The sequence below is a fragment of the Anas platyrhynchos genome, chromosome 3, assembly GCF_047663525.1.
Source record: "Anas platyrhynchos isolate ZD024472 breed Pekin duck chromosome 3, IASCAAS_PekinDuck_T2T, whole genome shotgun sequence".
Taxonomy (NCBI): domain Eukaryota; kingdom Metazoa; phylum Chordata; class Aves; order Anseriformes; family Anatidae; genus Anas; species Anas platyrhynchos.
The window spans coordinates 118,568,879-118,582,975 of NC_092589.1; the positions used below are offsets into that span (position 1 = coordinate 118,568,879).

The 14,097-nt window shown below is 40.1% G+C and overlaps 1 protein-coding gene across 4 annotated transcripts in view; it reads left to right on the forward strand.

The window, feature by feature from the left end:
- KIF13B (kinesin family member 13B) overlaps positions 1-14,097 on the forward strand; it is a 121,171-nt gene that overhangs the window by 89,413 nt on the left and 17,661 nt on the right. For 2 of the 4 annotated variants that reach the window (XM_027455410.3, XM_027455409.3), the window contains exons 32-38: positions 1,349-1,441; positions 2,367-2,519; positions 3,489-3,566; positions 4,235-4,288; positions 5,253-5,273; positions 11,963-12,080; positions 13,006-13,139. In XM_027455410.3, coding sequence (XP_027311211.2) covers positions 1,349-1,441; positions 2,367-2,519; positions 3,489-3,566; positions 4,235-4,288; positions 5,253-5,273; positions 11,963-12,080; positions 13,006-13,139 — 651 coding nt within the window. The remainder of the gene's footprint in view (positions 1-1,348; positions 1,442-2,366; positions 2,520-3,488; positions 3,567-4,234; positions 4,289-5,252; positions 5,274-11,962; positions 12,081-13,005; positions 13,140-14,097) is intronic. The other 2 variants (XM_027455411.3, XM_027455413.3) reach the window with 1 other exon arrangement.

Genomic DNA, 14,097 nt, shown 5'->3' on the forward strand with positions numbered 1-14,097 from the left:
CATTATCCCCAATCACTGGAAAACGTAGAAAGAGTTAACTTGTTATGAACTTGTGATTAATGTTTTGCATAAACTGTGTATCAGAATAAACATGTTTCCTTGCTTTTATAGTACCTTCACACATTACTGCTAACTATTTCTATTTATACATCCAGATATTCAGAGTTAAGCAAGCAACAGCTGGAGCAGAGCAGAGGTCCCTTTGTGTAATTTCTCAAAGTTAGTCACTCTTGATCTTCTACGTTTTCCAGTTGCTTTGTGCTCTCGATACTGTGTAGGTGAGAGCAAGATGCTTGATAAATGGAAAGCAGAAGATACTATTCCATTTATGACAACATGTCCTGAAATATATTTCATTCTTAAGGAAGATGGTGAGGAAGAAGAGAGTTTGTTCAGCATTGTCTCAGAACCCAGCTTCCCTCAGCAGGGATGATGACAAAGCAGGAAGCCTGAATTGTTATTCTGTTTGCACATCTGTAGTTAAAATCAAGAGCAGAATTCTATTTGCACATCTGTAGTTACAATCAAGTTAAAAGCAAGAGCAGAAGAGGTGTGGTCACACCCAGAAACTGTGTAGGCAACTCTAACCTGCTTTTAGGTTAGAAATAGAACTGCAGCTCTCGATGCTTTGGTTAGGTAACAGCTATTTCTCAGAAAAGGAACAGTGATTTTTTTTTAAATAATACACAATGGGAGGAGTTTATTCAATAGATTGAGCCTGCCAGTAATTATAATTGTGTTAAGTCTTCATTAATTCTGTTTTCTACAGGCTTAGTCAATGATTTTTTTTTTACTGTTATCCAACACGGAATCTTTCTTGCTAGCTTTCTGGCTAGCTTTCTTGCTAGGTTTCTAAAAATCCTCGTCGATAACCTTTTCCGGGTGTTTGTCTCAGCAGCATCTTTGAATGACTCATCTCTGCATTAATTCAACAGTCCAGTTCTTAACCCTGCAAGGCGCCAAGTCAGCATAAACAATGACCATGCCCCCTTAAATCATTCTTCATAACGATCTCTTTGGTCAAGAATTTAATGCCTGCACTTGTCAATATTCAAGACAAGTCACCTACGGCCCTGCAAAGAAAAAAAAAAAAAATCTAGAACCAGCAAAAGTATTGCGTGCTGGTTAAGCAGTCACCTTGCAATAAAGGAAGTAAATTCTTTTTCTGTATTTGAAATACAGACAAGCAAGCGTTTTGTCTCCGAGATAAAATCTTTGAATCTTAAGTATTTGTTGGCTAGTCTCTTGGGTTTGGGCTTCTTTCTTTGTAAACTATATTTAGTTCAGTTGAATACATTAAAACATTTTTTCCTTAAAGCAAGAAATATTTTCTTTTCCCTCCCCACAGGGTTTTGCACAGAGTTTCCTCCGAAGAATGTCTCACCGAAGCTCCATTCCTGGCTGTGGTGTCACTTTTGAGATAGTCTCAAATATTCCAGAGGTGAATAAGAATTCAAACTATCTGAAATTGGCTGAGAGTCTCTAACTTCCTGATTTTTTTCTTATGGTTGAGCATGCTCGTTCTTGCTGCTGAAAGCATAAACTGTAGTTCTTATAAAAGATTAAGCAAATTTCTTTACATGTTTTGACTTAGCAACAGCGTGTGTCTTATCAGTGTCACTACGTATTTTGTTGAGTGAGCATCCATTTGCTTAAGTCCTTGAAGAAATGTTTTAAAGAAAGAGAAAAAGGGGAATAAAGATGGCTAGGTGAAGTGCCTGATGTAAGGGACATGCAAATATATTATAGAAAAACAAAAACAAAATGCACGCAGCCACTTGGTAATGTAACCCTTGATTCCTGAGGATGTTCGTAGTTGGATGCTAATCCCTTCCTTCCAAACAGATGCTTTATAAGATCACTTGTAAAAAAAACACGAACACGTGAAGAGCCAAAAGGCTGATTGCTGCCTGACTCTTTTATGTTCTGCTGTGTTTAGCGCTCTCTGTTGAAATGTTTCTCAAGTGATGTGGTGGGGTTTTTTGTTTGTTTTGTTTTGTGGGTTTTTTTTTTTGCAAGTCACTTGAAATTTTGTTTTCCTCACAGGGTGGATAATACCCCAAATGTGTTTGAGTACTTTTTAATTACAAAATATCTGAATGCAACCCTTTAGCTAATCAATGGCAATGTCTTACTGTGAGACTCTCTCTCTCAAGAAAAAATAATAAATGAAAAAACACACGTATGAGATGATGCTGATGATTTCTAAATATGCCTTATCATATTTAACAAGACGTTTGAATCTACCCCTGAGTTTAAGGGAAAACAATACTGAATCTGTCCTGCATGTTTTAAAAATGCATTTTCTCATTTTCTTTGTTCATGTTTTTATTTTAAAAGGTTGTCTTGTCTTTTCTTCTTCCCAGGATGCTCAAGGAGCCGAAGAGCGAGAAGCACTGGCCAGAATGGCAGCAAACGTTGAAGATGCAGCTTCAGCTGACTCTGAAGCCTATATTGAGAAATACTTGCGGAGTGTGCTGTCTGTAGAGAACATTCTCACCTTGGATCGTCTGCGCCAGGTCTGTTTCGACTCTAGCACTCAAAGCACTGTATGGCAATGCAAATGTTTTCATAAGTGTTTCATAAGGCTGGCAAACCAAGACCACCACCTCAGTGCATACCTCAGCTTTGCAAAGTGTGCCTGTGGCAAAAGGCCAAAGAAGCAAATGCAGCTCGCTTTGCAGAGATGTTCTCACTCTACCTGCAAAATGGATGGATTGGGCTGGAAGCTTTATATTAAATGCACTGTCTCTTATGGGATCCTTAGTTTGAGATCATGCGTTGCTAATTATGTTTCAGAAAGCAGTTATGGGTGGTGTTAGCTTTTGCTTTCTGAAGCTTAGGCTTTAATCCAGGTTTCTGGAGTTGCTAGTAGAGTTCTTGTCATTTTGCTTGTGTTCAGCCTCGAAGTAACCAAGCCTGTTCTGTAGATAAGTAAGACATTGATTGGGTTAATCTTAAGCAATCTAGCTGGATCTGTTTACCAAGAAAACTATGGGAGAGAAAAACATTTATTGAAAACTGTTCTTCTGGTTATAAATTATGCAGGCACAAAAGAAAGTTATGCAAAGCAAGCCAGGGTATGTGCCTGCCCACTATAAATTAATGGTGAAAGTGCAATGTACTCGGAAGTATTGAGAGCAAGTTCTGTGTCATATATAATTAGTTTAAAGGATTAAAATAGGAGTTCAGCTAGGAAGAGGAGTCCATCTTCACATCTGTAAGTCATCTCCTAGAATCAGTACAAGCTCTAAGATCCTATGTGTGTCAATCAGCAAAATACTGGATGTTAATGTTTCTCCACTCGTGCACTTCTAGCTGTGTGCTGTACAATTTTTAGATTACGGTACACTCCCCAGATGGGAGCCTGTGCAATAAGGCTGTTTAGAAACATTTTTCTTATGTAGACAAAGATGGGATGATTGGAGCTTGGATTCTTGCAAAACAGGCACAGTATTTTCTGTTCTTTGCTTCTGTATGGTTGGCAGGAAGTTGCTGTAAAAGAGCAGCTAATGGGAAAAGGAAAACTCTACCGGAGGAGCCTGAGCTCTCCCAATGTGAATCGGGTGAGTATTCCACCCCAACATCTGCAGTGTATTGAGGGCAGCAAGTGCATCTTTCAATTACAGATCCCTATAATGCCGGAGTCATCGAGCACAGCAACAAATTTTCTTTTGTTTGACCCTTCTGTTCATCTGTGCTATTTGTGTAAATCGCTAAGTAGAGACAAAATCTGCATATATGCATACTTTCATCGTACAGATTAGCGTGCTTTAGAGTACCCACGTAAATCCAGATCATCTGAAAAAGCGATATAAAAAGAACTGCAGAACTCTGAAGGCTCTTCACCTAGCTATCATCTTGGAGATTTTTTTTTTCTCTTTAGAAGATTTGAAAGCAAGCTACAAGTATTTGCTGATTTTAATTTTGTAGCAACGTTGTTACATTATCTTATATATTATCTTTTTCTTGATTAGTGCATAAGAAAGAAAAGACACTTCTGCTTTCTAACATTTTTAATGAAATGCTTTGGTAGAACTAGTAATGAAAAGCTGTTAGATTTTTCCCCCTTTTAGGTCACTAATTGGGGTTTTACCTTTCATCTCTTGGCTTCTAGTTCTGCTTTAACTGCCAGATGGTTTCCTTTCACCCTTCCTTATGTCTGTCAGGGCACATATTTATCGGTTTTCAAGTTTTTGTTAAGAAATAATTCTGCCTGCCTTGACCATTTCAGCTTTCTGGAAGCCGTCAAGATCTAGCTCCTCCTTATAACCTGAGCAGTAACCGGGTAAGTATCTGAAGTTCTCCTCAGAAATATTGTATAGAAGAAAGGTTGCTACCATGACTGCTTTATACCAGTTACAAGGGCATAGGGGGGAAATACCCTTAAAAATGAGGCATATCTGTGTGCTTCATGTGTGCTTGGGACTGTCCATTGGGCATACTAGCCTTGTTTGTGCAATGCTGGACGTCCTTGGGAAGGCTCCCAGGCCTTCATCAGTCACATATCACCACTGTCAGTGGCTGTGGCCTGTATTATGGCAGACCTGAGTCCAGTAGACCAGGTTAAATGGAGCCATCCTTCACATGGGGTTGCATTTTCAGGGGAAGTTTTCTTATTGTTAAGTTTCAAAGCTCTTCCAAAGCTTTCACCTGAGTAGGTGCAAACCTTCTGGGTACGGGACAAATGTGGGTTCACATGGAAGTTCAGGTCCACCCTTGAGATAGAATAATATGCTGTGAGCCTCTGCCCTTCAGAGGGAAACGAGCAGTTTTAAGCTTGCAGTGGGTGATTTGATAATTCAGTCCATTACACTCCTTAAAAATAACAGCATAGATCAAAAGCATTTCTTTAAAAACTGAAAGATTAAATTTAAGCTTATTTTCCAAAGCCTAGATGAACTAAAGGGTCTTCTCCTGATAGATATTCTGCCCAGTGAGCATGTAGTCATTTTAAAAGGGAGCATCTAGTGGTGACAAGGCATTTTAATGCATAATGCAGTTGCACGGAATAATAGAATTTTGATGTAGTGCTCTAGCATTGGTTGCTAAATCTGCTACATCTGATCCATGTAGAGAATGCTAAAATATGTGCAGGTGATAAAGTGCTTACAGCAACTTCTGCTTGGAGAGAACTGTGGGAAGTGTCAATATCTTAGTTTTTTTAAGTGAAAATTAAAGTCCAGAGTCCTTAATGATTTTTGTTTTTCTCTTCCCCTCCTCTCAATGATTTCCCTCATTGCATGTTTCAGAGTCCAAAGGTCCCAGCAGAGGTAATGCATTAGGTCCACCTAATGAGTGGGATAATAATTTTATCTCACTATAAAGTTTATTTTGCTCACTTAAACGCTTTTCCTTCCTGCTTTGAAGATGCTGCTGTTGGTGTCTCATTTGCATAGTAGGCAGCAAATGAGTTTTTTCCATTGAAAAGCCTGTCATTAACACAGTGTGAAATTGGTACAAAGGAGAGAAGATTCTTCTTCTTGGGGGCATCTTATGGTTTGCTACAAAGCTATAGCTGTTTAGATGGCATTTTTCCGAGTTCCTTGGGCAGGGTGAAGTTATTTCAGAAATGACCCCCTTTTTGCTTAAAAAAAAATAAAACAGACATAAAAGCAAACAAATGTGTGCCAACCATGTGCAGCCTGGAAATGAGATAAACGTTGAGAATTTCTTTCAAATCTTTCTCAGGCTTTCTGGCTTCAGATAGTTCAGTGGTGACAACTCTTGATTTCTTTCAAAGAGTGAATTTAAATTAACAGTGGGCCAATGGAAAACCACGTTTATCCTTCTTATCATGTTAACACTCTCAGAGGAATGACTGCGTGCCCCCTTAGTTGTACCAGGCTTTGGTTAACCGAGTTCATTGGCAGTGGTTTGCATGGGCTTTTGCAGCTCTGCCTCCTTTGGTGTAGCCACTGACAAATGTTGTACTACTCTGACTTGGGGCTGAGGCTTTGTAGCTTACCTCCTTGCTTGTAGCATGCTTACTTTAAAGCTGCTTGTTGCTCAGGACAGTAATAGTGGCTTATTGGGGGATTACAAACTCCCCTCTTAGAGATTTCTGACTTCAAATGGGCCTCTGGTTCAGTTTCTATAGGGAGATGAATGGAGGCTTCTGTAATCACAATGAAACATTAATCAAATTCTTAAACGTTCCTGTAGTGCACACAAAGCACACTGGTAACAGCATCCCTCTGTATCTTAGCATAAAAGATCCACGGATGGTTTCATATGCTGATTTTTAGCTAAGTTAGATGTCTCTTGTCACTTGGAGGGCAGTTCAAGTGGAAAAAGAAGTCTTCTCCAGCAGTGATGAATCATTATTCTTCTGGGAATTTGTTTTTGTTTTCAAGTGACTATAATAAGCTAATCTCAAACAAGTGGTGTATTGTATCATAAGAAATGTCAGTCACAATATAGTAATTGCATCCTGAATTGGGTGCAGGACTTATCTGCCAAGCCTGTGTACGTTAATATTAGTGGAAGCCTTTACTTATATCAGAATCTTCCTCTCCTTAGCTTTTATTCCATTACTTCATTTTCCTCTCTAATTTTAATGTTGTTATTCCTGGCATTGCTGCTGCCTTCATCATGGATCTTAAGCTCTGTAGGAAGGCTCCTCAGCTTCATTCCTAAAATGAAAAGCACCATTCATCCTGGTAAGGTTGTGAATGTGGATTCTACTTCAGTTTTAGCACAATGAAAAGCCATAATTCATTCTCCTCTAAAAAATTAGAAAAAGAAGTAACTGTGGTATAGGTCCAACTAAACCAGGCAGGCCGAAAAAAGATTCCAGAATTAGGGCCTGGACTCATCTTGCAGCTGTAGTTGAATCTTTGTTCCTACACATGGATGGGTGGTCACATTCCCATGAAGAGCTAGAAAAGCCCATCTCCAGGACTGGAGGAGACGTGTGAGTTTGGTGTATTTGGAAAAAAACCCTCTAAAGAATATCTTGGTGTATTAATACCACAGAGAACTTCCAAAGAGCAGGCCAAACCTGACAGTGAGATACATGTTTATATGAAATAAAAAAAAAACAATGGTGATTAAAATAATAATTTATGAGCTTAACTAATTTGATGAGAAGACAGAGGGAAGCCTTCTAAATTAACTTCAGAAAACAGTCTCATAAATGTTAGGTTAACGGGATAGCATTTGATATCACCTCTAAGTTACAACTTCTTCCTTAAATGAGCAAAAGTCAGCTTTTACTCCTATTATCACTACAGGTATGGTTATGGGAGAGTGAGATTAATTTTGTTTCATCCTGCACATCATATCAGGTAGAAGTATAGAGTCCCTTAGTGCTGATATAAGATACAGAGGTGGATTTTTGCATTGCGAAATACTTGCAGTGGAAGCTTAAAAATTCTGTTGACTTATAAATTCCGTTGACTTAAACTGATGAATCAGTTGCATAAAGAATGGAAGACACCTCTGACCTGTTTTACAGCAGTTGTTAAGGCTATAATCATATGCTGATGAAAAATTTCACGAGCTGTGCTTAAAATACCTTTGCACAATAACCATTCTCCGACTGCTGTCTCTCCTTTCCATAAGGCCCAGTAGTTTGTAGCTCAAAAGCCTTGTATCCAAAAGCCGAATAAAACGAGATTGTGCCGCTTAACCTTCAGGTTTTACAGGGAACCAGAGGTTCTTTTCATCAAATTGGTACGATGTAAATAAATTTGAATACTCTCACAAGTGCCTTTCACCCAAGCTGTATGCTTAAATATGTGCTAACTTGTCACTTCTTCCATAAGTCTTTTCTGAACTGCTAAAATAATAAAACACAAGAACTGTTCATTTCTCTTACCCAGTGGCAGAATTTTAATGGTCTATCAACTTCAAGAAAAAAATCATTGTCAGGTAAAGCCTGTAGATGACTTGGGTAGTGATCACCCATATTTGCTGTAAAGATTTTATGGATGCCAGTGCTGGTGTTTTTCACGGGGGATGAGTGAAAGAAGGGGATGCAGTGGACGAGAAGGAGAAGGTATTATAGAAATACCACACTTTCTGAACAACTTCGTATCAAAATGCATCAAATGACAAGTGTTCTTCCGGTGGCTATTTTTGATTTGTTAAATTAAGTCACTTGACCTCTGTTTGGTCACTTGGCACAGACCAAATATATTCATGAAATGATGGTTCCTCAGGGCGAATGATTTACAAGCTTCCTTCCTTCTTCTGACCACCCTTCTTGATAGAGGAAAGATTCACAGCACTTAAATAATACCAATTGCTTGGACTTAATGTCTAAGTGTTTCAGTTAGTGAGTGCACAAAGCAATCATCTGAGAGTGCTGCGTAACGTGCATATGTGAAACTTGGGAACTCTATCAAGTTAATAAAGTTAATATATTTTTTTTTCTTTTGAGACATTGAGACGGGTTATCTTTCAATCCAGTTTAGTAAAAGCAGTCATTCATCAACTACCTTTTGCTTCTGCAGATTCTTAGCATGGCAGTTGACCCTTTCAGTTGTCCCCAGCATTTTCTTTTGCAAATAAGTTTCTCCACATGCTGCCCTGATTTACCTACTTAATGGTTTGCTGTCATCTCAGAATTGAGGGTCACATTACCCCTAATGTGTAGGAGCTACAGTCTAAAATGTTGATCTTTCCTCCCCAAAACAAAGTATTTGTTATTTGAAAAACCTAAATGCTTTGAATATATGGCCAGATAAATCCTATTCACAAGTGCACATTCCTGTCCTTAGGATCTGTATTTCATTTAGTCTGGCAAAATACTTAACATTATGTAGGACATGCAGTCATCCATAATATCAGGGCTGAAACTAAATTTACTAAAGAAACTTAGAAAAAATGTTTTTTTCTTAAAGAGAAAATCACTAAATCCTGCCATTTTTTCTGTGCAGGATGAATTTCTTGGAAGTGTTTTGCTCTGTTCCTTATCTACTCTGATTTTTTTGAACCACTCTTCAAACAGGTCTAGAAAGCCAACATGCTTGCCTGAAATGATTTTTGTTGGAACAGTCAATGAAGGGCACTTCTGACTCAATAAATCGTGATTCAGAGAACGACTCAGTTGCTCCTTACCTGCATTGAGCCAGTGTTATAGTAAGTTAGAAAACTTTCTCCCCGTAGTCTATTTCTTATCTCTCTGTGGTCTCCAGGTGCCCTGTAGGCTTGGCCTGTGAGTAGAAAATGATTAGGACCTGCCACCTTTGTCCATTTGTCTTTAGTAAGTTGATGATCATCGTAAGATCAGAAAGTAACTCTAATTAAGGTTTACATCCTCCAAAAAGAAGCTTTCAGATGTTTTCCACTCTACCATAGTTGGTTTTTTTCCTTAATCTGATGCCAGGCTAATGTCAGCACCAGGCTAATTTACCAGGCTGATGGCAGTACCAGACCCAAAGGTTACAAAACCAAATAGTTTTTCAAGACTCTTTGAGTCTTGTGACCATATCCACCAAATATTCTGCTTTCTTTAAACTCCTTCAACACCTCTGAGCTGGCGCATACAAAGAAGACTGAATTACACCGAGATGTTCTGATCTGTATATAATCTGAACTCTTCTTCCATTTTGGCTTTCCTCTTGCAAACTAATCAATCAATGGGAGCCAGGGGAGACTTCAGAAGAAAATTCAACATCCCTGAGTGTGTAGCATTAAGTCTCTGGGTGTTTCCATGCTGGCTTTAAAAATCTACGGCGGAGTGTGAAACGGTCACAACGTCAGGATAAGAAAGCAGACTTCTGAATGGATGTAATTTGGGCACGACCGCAGGCAGCCAGGCCAGCTAAAAGAAATCAGCACTAGTTGAAATGTGAGACAGCAAAAGCTGGGTAAGAGTTTCTGTGGAGTGGGATAGGAAAGGCTGTTTCACAGAAGCATTTCGTGGAAAGAATTTTCCAGACACGGGCAGGACTTTTTGATGCGTGCAAGACGTGAGAGTTGCAGGTCAAAGATAACACTTCAGTTCGAGGCTTACGGTAAAGGTGGAATAGCTCTGTCATCCTCGCTGATAGGAAGCTTTCAAGAAGGGCTTTAAACTCCAAAGTCCTCAAAAACACAAGACTAAACAAACCCCTGGAGTTATTGCTGCTCCCAGCCTGGGTTACATCAGTTTTGACATTTGGGATGGCTGCGTCCAGTCAACTCAGACACCCGCTACTCTATCCCAAATGTTACTTCACAGAAACTGAGCCCGCTGTCTCTACATCTAATAACGTAGCTGCTAAAGGTCTGAAGACTCTGCAGAAGTGCATGTTACTTGCTATTCAAAGCAGGACAGCTTCCGTGGGACTAACTTATAGATCCGAATGGAAACGATTTTTGCTCTGGGCTGCTCGCTGTGACCTTCAACCCATTGGAGAAATCTATTCCTCCTACCCTGGCTTATTTATTCTTTGTGAAGCATTCACGACTTGACGTTACAGTTGAGATTGGTTTCGCTGCCTGTCATTTTTCTGTTCAAGGTCAGATTATTTCCTTGCATCCCACGGTGCGAAGCTTCTTGAAAAGCTGCATTTCTCTTCTCTTCCCCTGGAAAACTACGTAAAACTTGTGGTCTGGGATGTAGCAGGTCTCTACTGCCTCCTTTCTAGTTTGTTCACTGTGCCACCTCATTCTGCAAGTGTTTCTACTAAGTCTTTTAAAAGAACCAGCATGATATAGATATACTGCAATGAAGACAAGGGCAGATATTGTGCAGACCATAGCCCAACTTCTTTCCAGAAGCGTGATCAGAGTTTGATGTATGTCAGGTTGGTTGCCTTACCACCACCCGGCCTTCACAACTTGTATTTCTGGAAAAATACAACTTTTTTTCCAGAGTTACACAACATAATACAACAAAATACAACAATTTTCCACGAGACATTGAGACTTTGCAGCATTCAAGGCCAGGCTGTTTTCACCCATAGGTCCTCTCAACATATATTTGATTGCATTAAGATCACATAAAACTTTTAGCAGCAGCTTCCTCAGATTCCCTTTGGCAGTCGCTAGATTTGTCTGCGATGACACTGCAATGCTCTCTAAAAGATGTTACCTTATGACACGATAGGGCTAGGAAAACGGGATTTTGCCACTTAAATTCTCAAAATTTATGAAATGAGAGCTCGGTAATTCTCTGTATTCACTGAGAAGCTGTCGCTGGGCCAGCCTCTGACCTGTAAGGTTGGGGTGGAAGATGCAAAACCCCAGTGACCCCATGATATAGAGAACTCCCACCCCATGAAATGTGGCTCCCTCCCTTGGGATCCGTGTGGTCAAAACCCACCCAGGGGCTCCTGGGCACCCATGGAGGCAGGGGGCCTGCCATGCTCTGCTGCTGTTTCTTACCCCTCGTCTGCGCTCAGGCAGGTCTGCAAATCATCATCTTTCATCTTCATAACCACATCAAAACTCCGACCTGGCTTGACTTAATCTTTTTCCCGGCTCCCGGTATCTACAATTTGTTGTCGTGTGTTCCATCTCTCTCTTTGCCAGGCCGTTAAACAGAAATGCAACTTCCACGATTATTTCCTCTTGATCTGATCAACGCAGCCATATCTGACCCTAGGCACTAATGTGCCAGCCTTTGGGTCTAAGATCCTATTTCTCTTCTTGCTCAGGGCTCTGTCTGTCCTCACCCCTCCTTTCTGACACTTCATCCACTTCCTGAGCAGATACACCAAATAGTTAGGAATTTGGGGCAGTGCTATTTTATTTTCACCTGGTCATAATGAACTCAACTCCCAAATTGAGTGAAATATTGTAGCTTTAAGGTCTCTGAGCAGGCTCTTTTTGTGCCTTGATGCTGATGGGAGCTTGTCTTTCCAGGACTGGGTGTTTCAACTAACGGTGCCTCGGGGAATGGTCTTTGCTAAGCTCGGCCAATTCTGAATTTTGCAAAGGTGCTGTGCAAGCTGGCATGGTGTGTAAGAATTGCTGTACTCTTGGGGCTGTGCTAACTTGGAAAAATGCAACTTTTTTTTTTCCCTAGGGCCGATGGGAAAGTCAGCAAGATGTATCCCAAGGTGCTGCAAACACCAGCAGAGGCATCAGTCCATCTCGTACCTCCCTGCCAGGCTCTGGGCAGCAAAACCACTCTCCTGATGCAGGTACGGGCTTTCCTAAACCTAAGACAGCTATCACAAAAATGGAGTGAAATCTCCCCAGCTTCTGAGTGCCAAACAGAGCTGAGCTGCTTTCAGAGATGCAGAGAAATGCCTCCTCCAAAGCAATGTCAGTGCAGTTCCCTCTCCGTGAGCATTTAGCAGTTGTGACTAAGCTGCCTACTCTAGCTAGCCTCGCCTTTGTCTGACAGAGTTCTGCTAAGTGACAAATGCCATGTGTTTAAGTTGTCTTTGATTTCGGAAGACGCAGCCTTTATCTCAGGAGCTCAATTTCTAAAGCCAGCAGTTAGCTGGGCCCAGGGCGTGCTATCTGTTACATGGGTAAAACAGTGAAGTCAACAAGACTGCTAATGTTTTAGAAAATAACCAGTGCTGGAATTGGATGGTTATTTTGCAGTACGTGCGCCTAATGTACAGCTGAGAGTGCAGTGATACATAGTGAGGTTTTTAATGTCTAACTAGTTTTACTCAAGGGAGAGTAGAGTAGAAAAAAACTGCAGTATTAGCAAAAAGAGTTGGATGTCCCAAACTTTTTTCTTTTTCTTAACTTGGATCTTTTCATCTTTTGCTTTTGGCAAGCTTTGTTATTGTCATCAGAATCGTGTGTTGTATCAACATCTTTTTTTCACTTTTGCTACTCAATTTTTTCCTACTTCTGCAAGTTATATAGCACTTTATGTTTCCAACGGGAAAGAGCAAACTTTTTCACACCATGTGATGAGAAAAACTTTCTGTATAATGGGGCCACAGATTAAAACTTACCAGATTTTTATATCCCTTTCAAGGGAGGAGAAAGCACTCAGTGCTTTTTCTCAGACTGACCACTGGAAGAAGTCATTTCAGAACTAAAATGATTATTTTTTTTTCGTCCAAAAGCATAACTGATCACATTTTTCAATTTTTCCAACAGGCCTTGGTAGCCTCGCTGCTTCCTACCTGAATCCTGTCAAGTCCTTCGTGCCTCAGATGCCAAAGCTGCTGAAGTCTCTCTTTCCTGTTAGAGATGAGAAAAAGGGCAGGCAGACCTCTCCTCTTGCACAGCAGGTAAAATATTAAATCGAATTGCCTATGCAGTAATACTGGTGAGTGCTGTTAGACTTGCTGGCAGAGTGCTATTTTATATGTTGTTGCAGTGCAAACCGAGCTCTTAGTCATAGTAAAGCCCTGTGATGCATTTCCCCTCCGTTCTGCCCAGAGATAGTGGAGCTGTTTAAACTTATTGATACACTCAGCCCGCTTGGCTTTTTCCAAGTGCCAAGTACACTACCAACATGATTTATGATAATACCACTTGCAGCAACAATAGTAAAATTTATGAAGTGCACTTAGAGTTGTTTGTGTATTGCCAAGTGGCAAATGTAATTCTATTTTTAATTTTTTATTTTATTTACCATCTTCCTCCTCCCCTGCCCCATCTCATGTCACATTTTTCCATCCTCTGCCATGTACTTGGGACAGTTGCTTTTGTTCATTCTCTTATTTATTACACATGCCAGAGAAGTATTTTGTTTTGTTTTGTTTTGCTGTTAGTGGTGGCAGTGGTGGTTTTTTGAATGCTGGGCTCCAAATGGGGCTTCTGTGCTGTGAGGGGCATTTAATGCATGATCAAGCAGAGTACAAAACACTACTGTCTTTTAAAGAAAACAGATGAAATACAGACTCACATTATAAATAATATTCTCTTTGAGAAACCATAGTTTATAAAGGAAAAGCCCTCTACTGTGTGAGTCTGGAAAATTTAAAAATGATTATGAAGATAAATCTGGAGCCAGATCCCACTTGTTAAAGTTTGTGGAAGGCCATTTGGTCTGTGCTTTGTTAAGCACCCAGCTATCTCTTGGTAGATGGAAGCTCCTTCATTAGTCTGGAGTTTTGGAAGCACACTGTCTGTAAACTTAGACCTTTCTCACCTCTTCACATGCAGGCAGATGTTTTAGAGGGTGTATTTCTAAAGCAAAACAACAAAAATGTCCCCAAGCAACTATTTTTTATGGTTGGATCC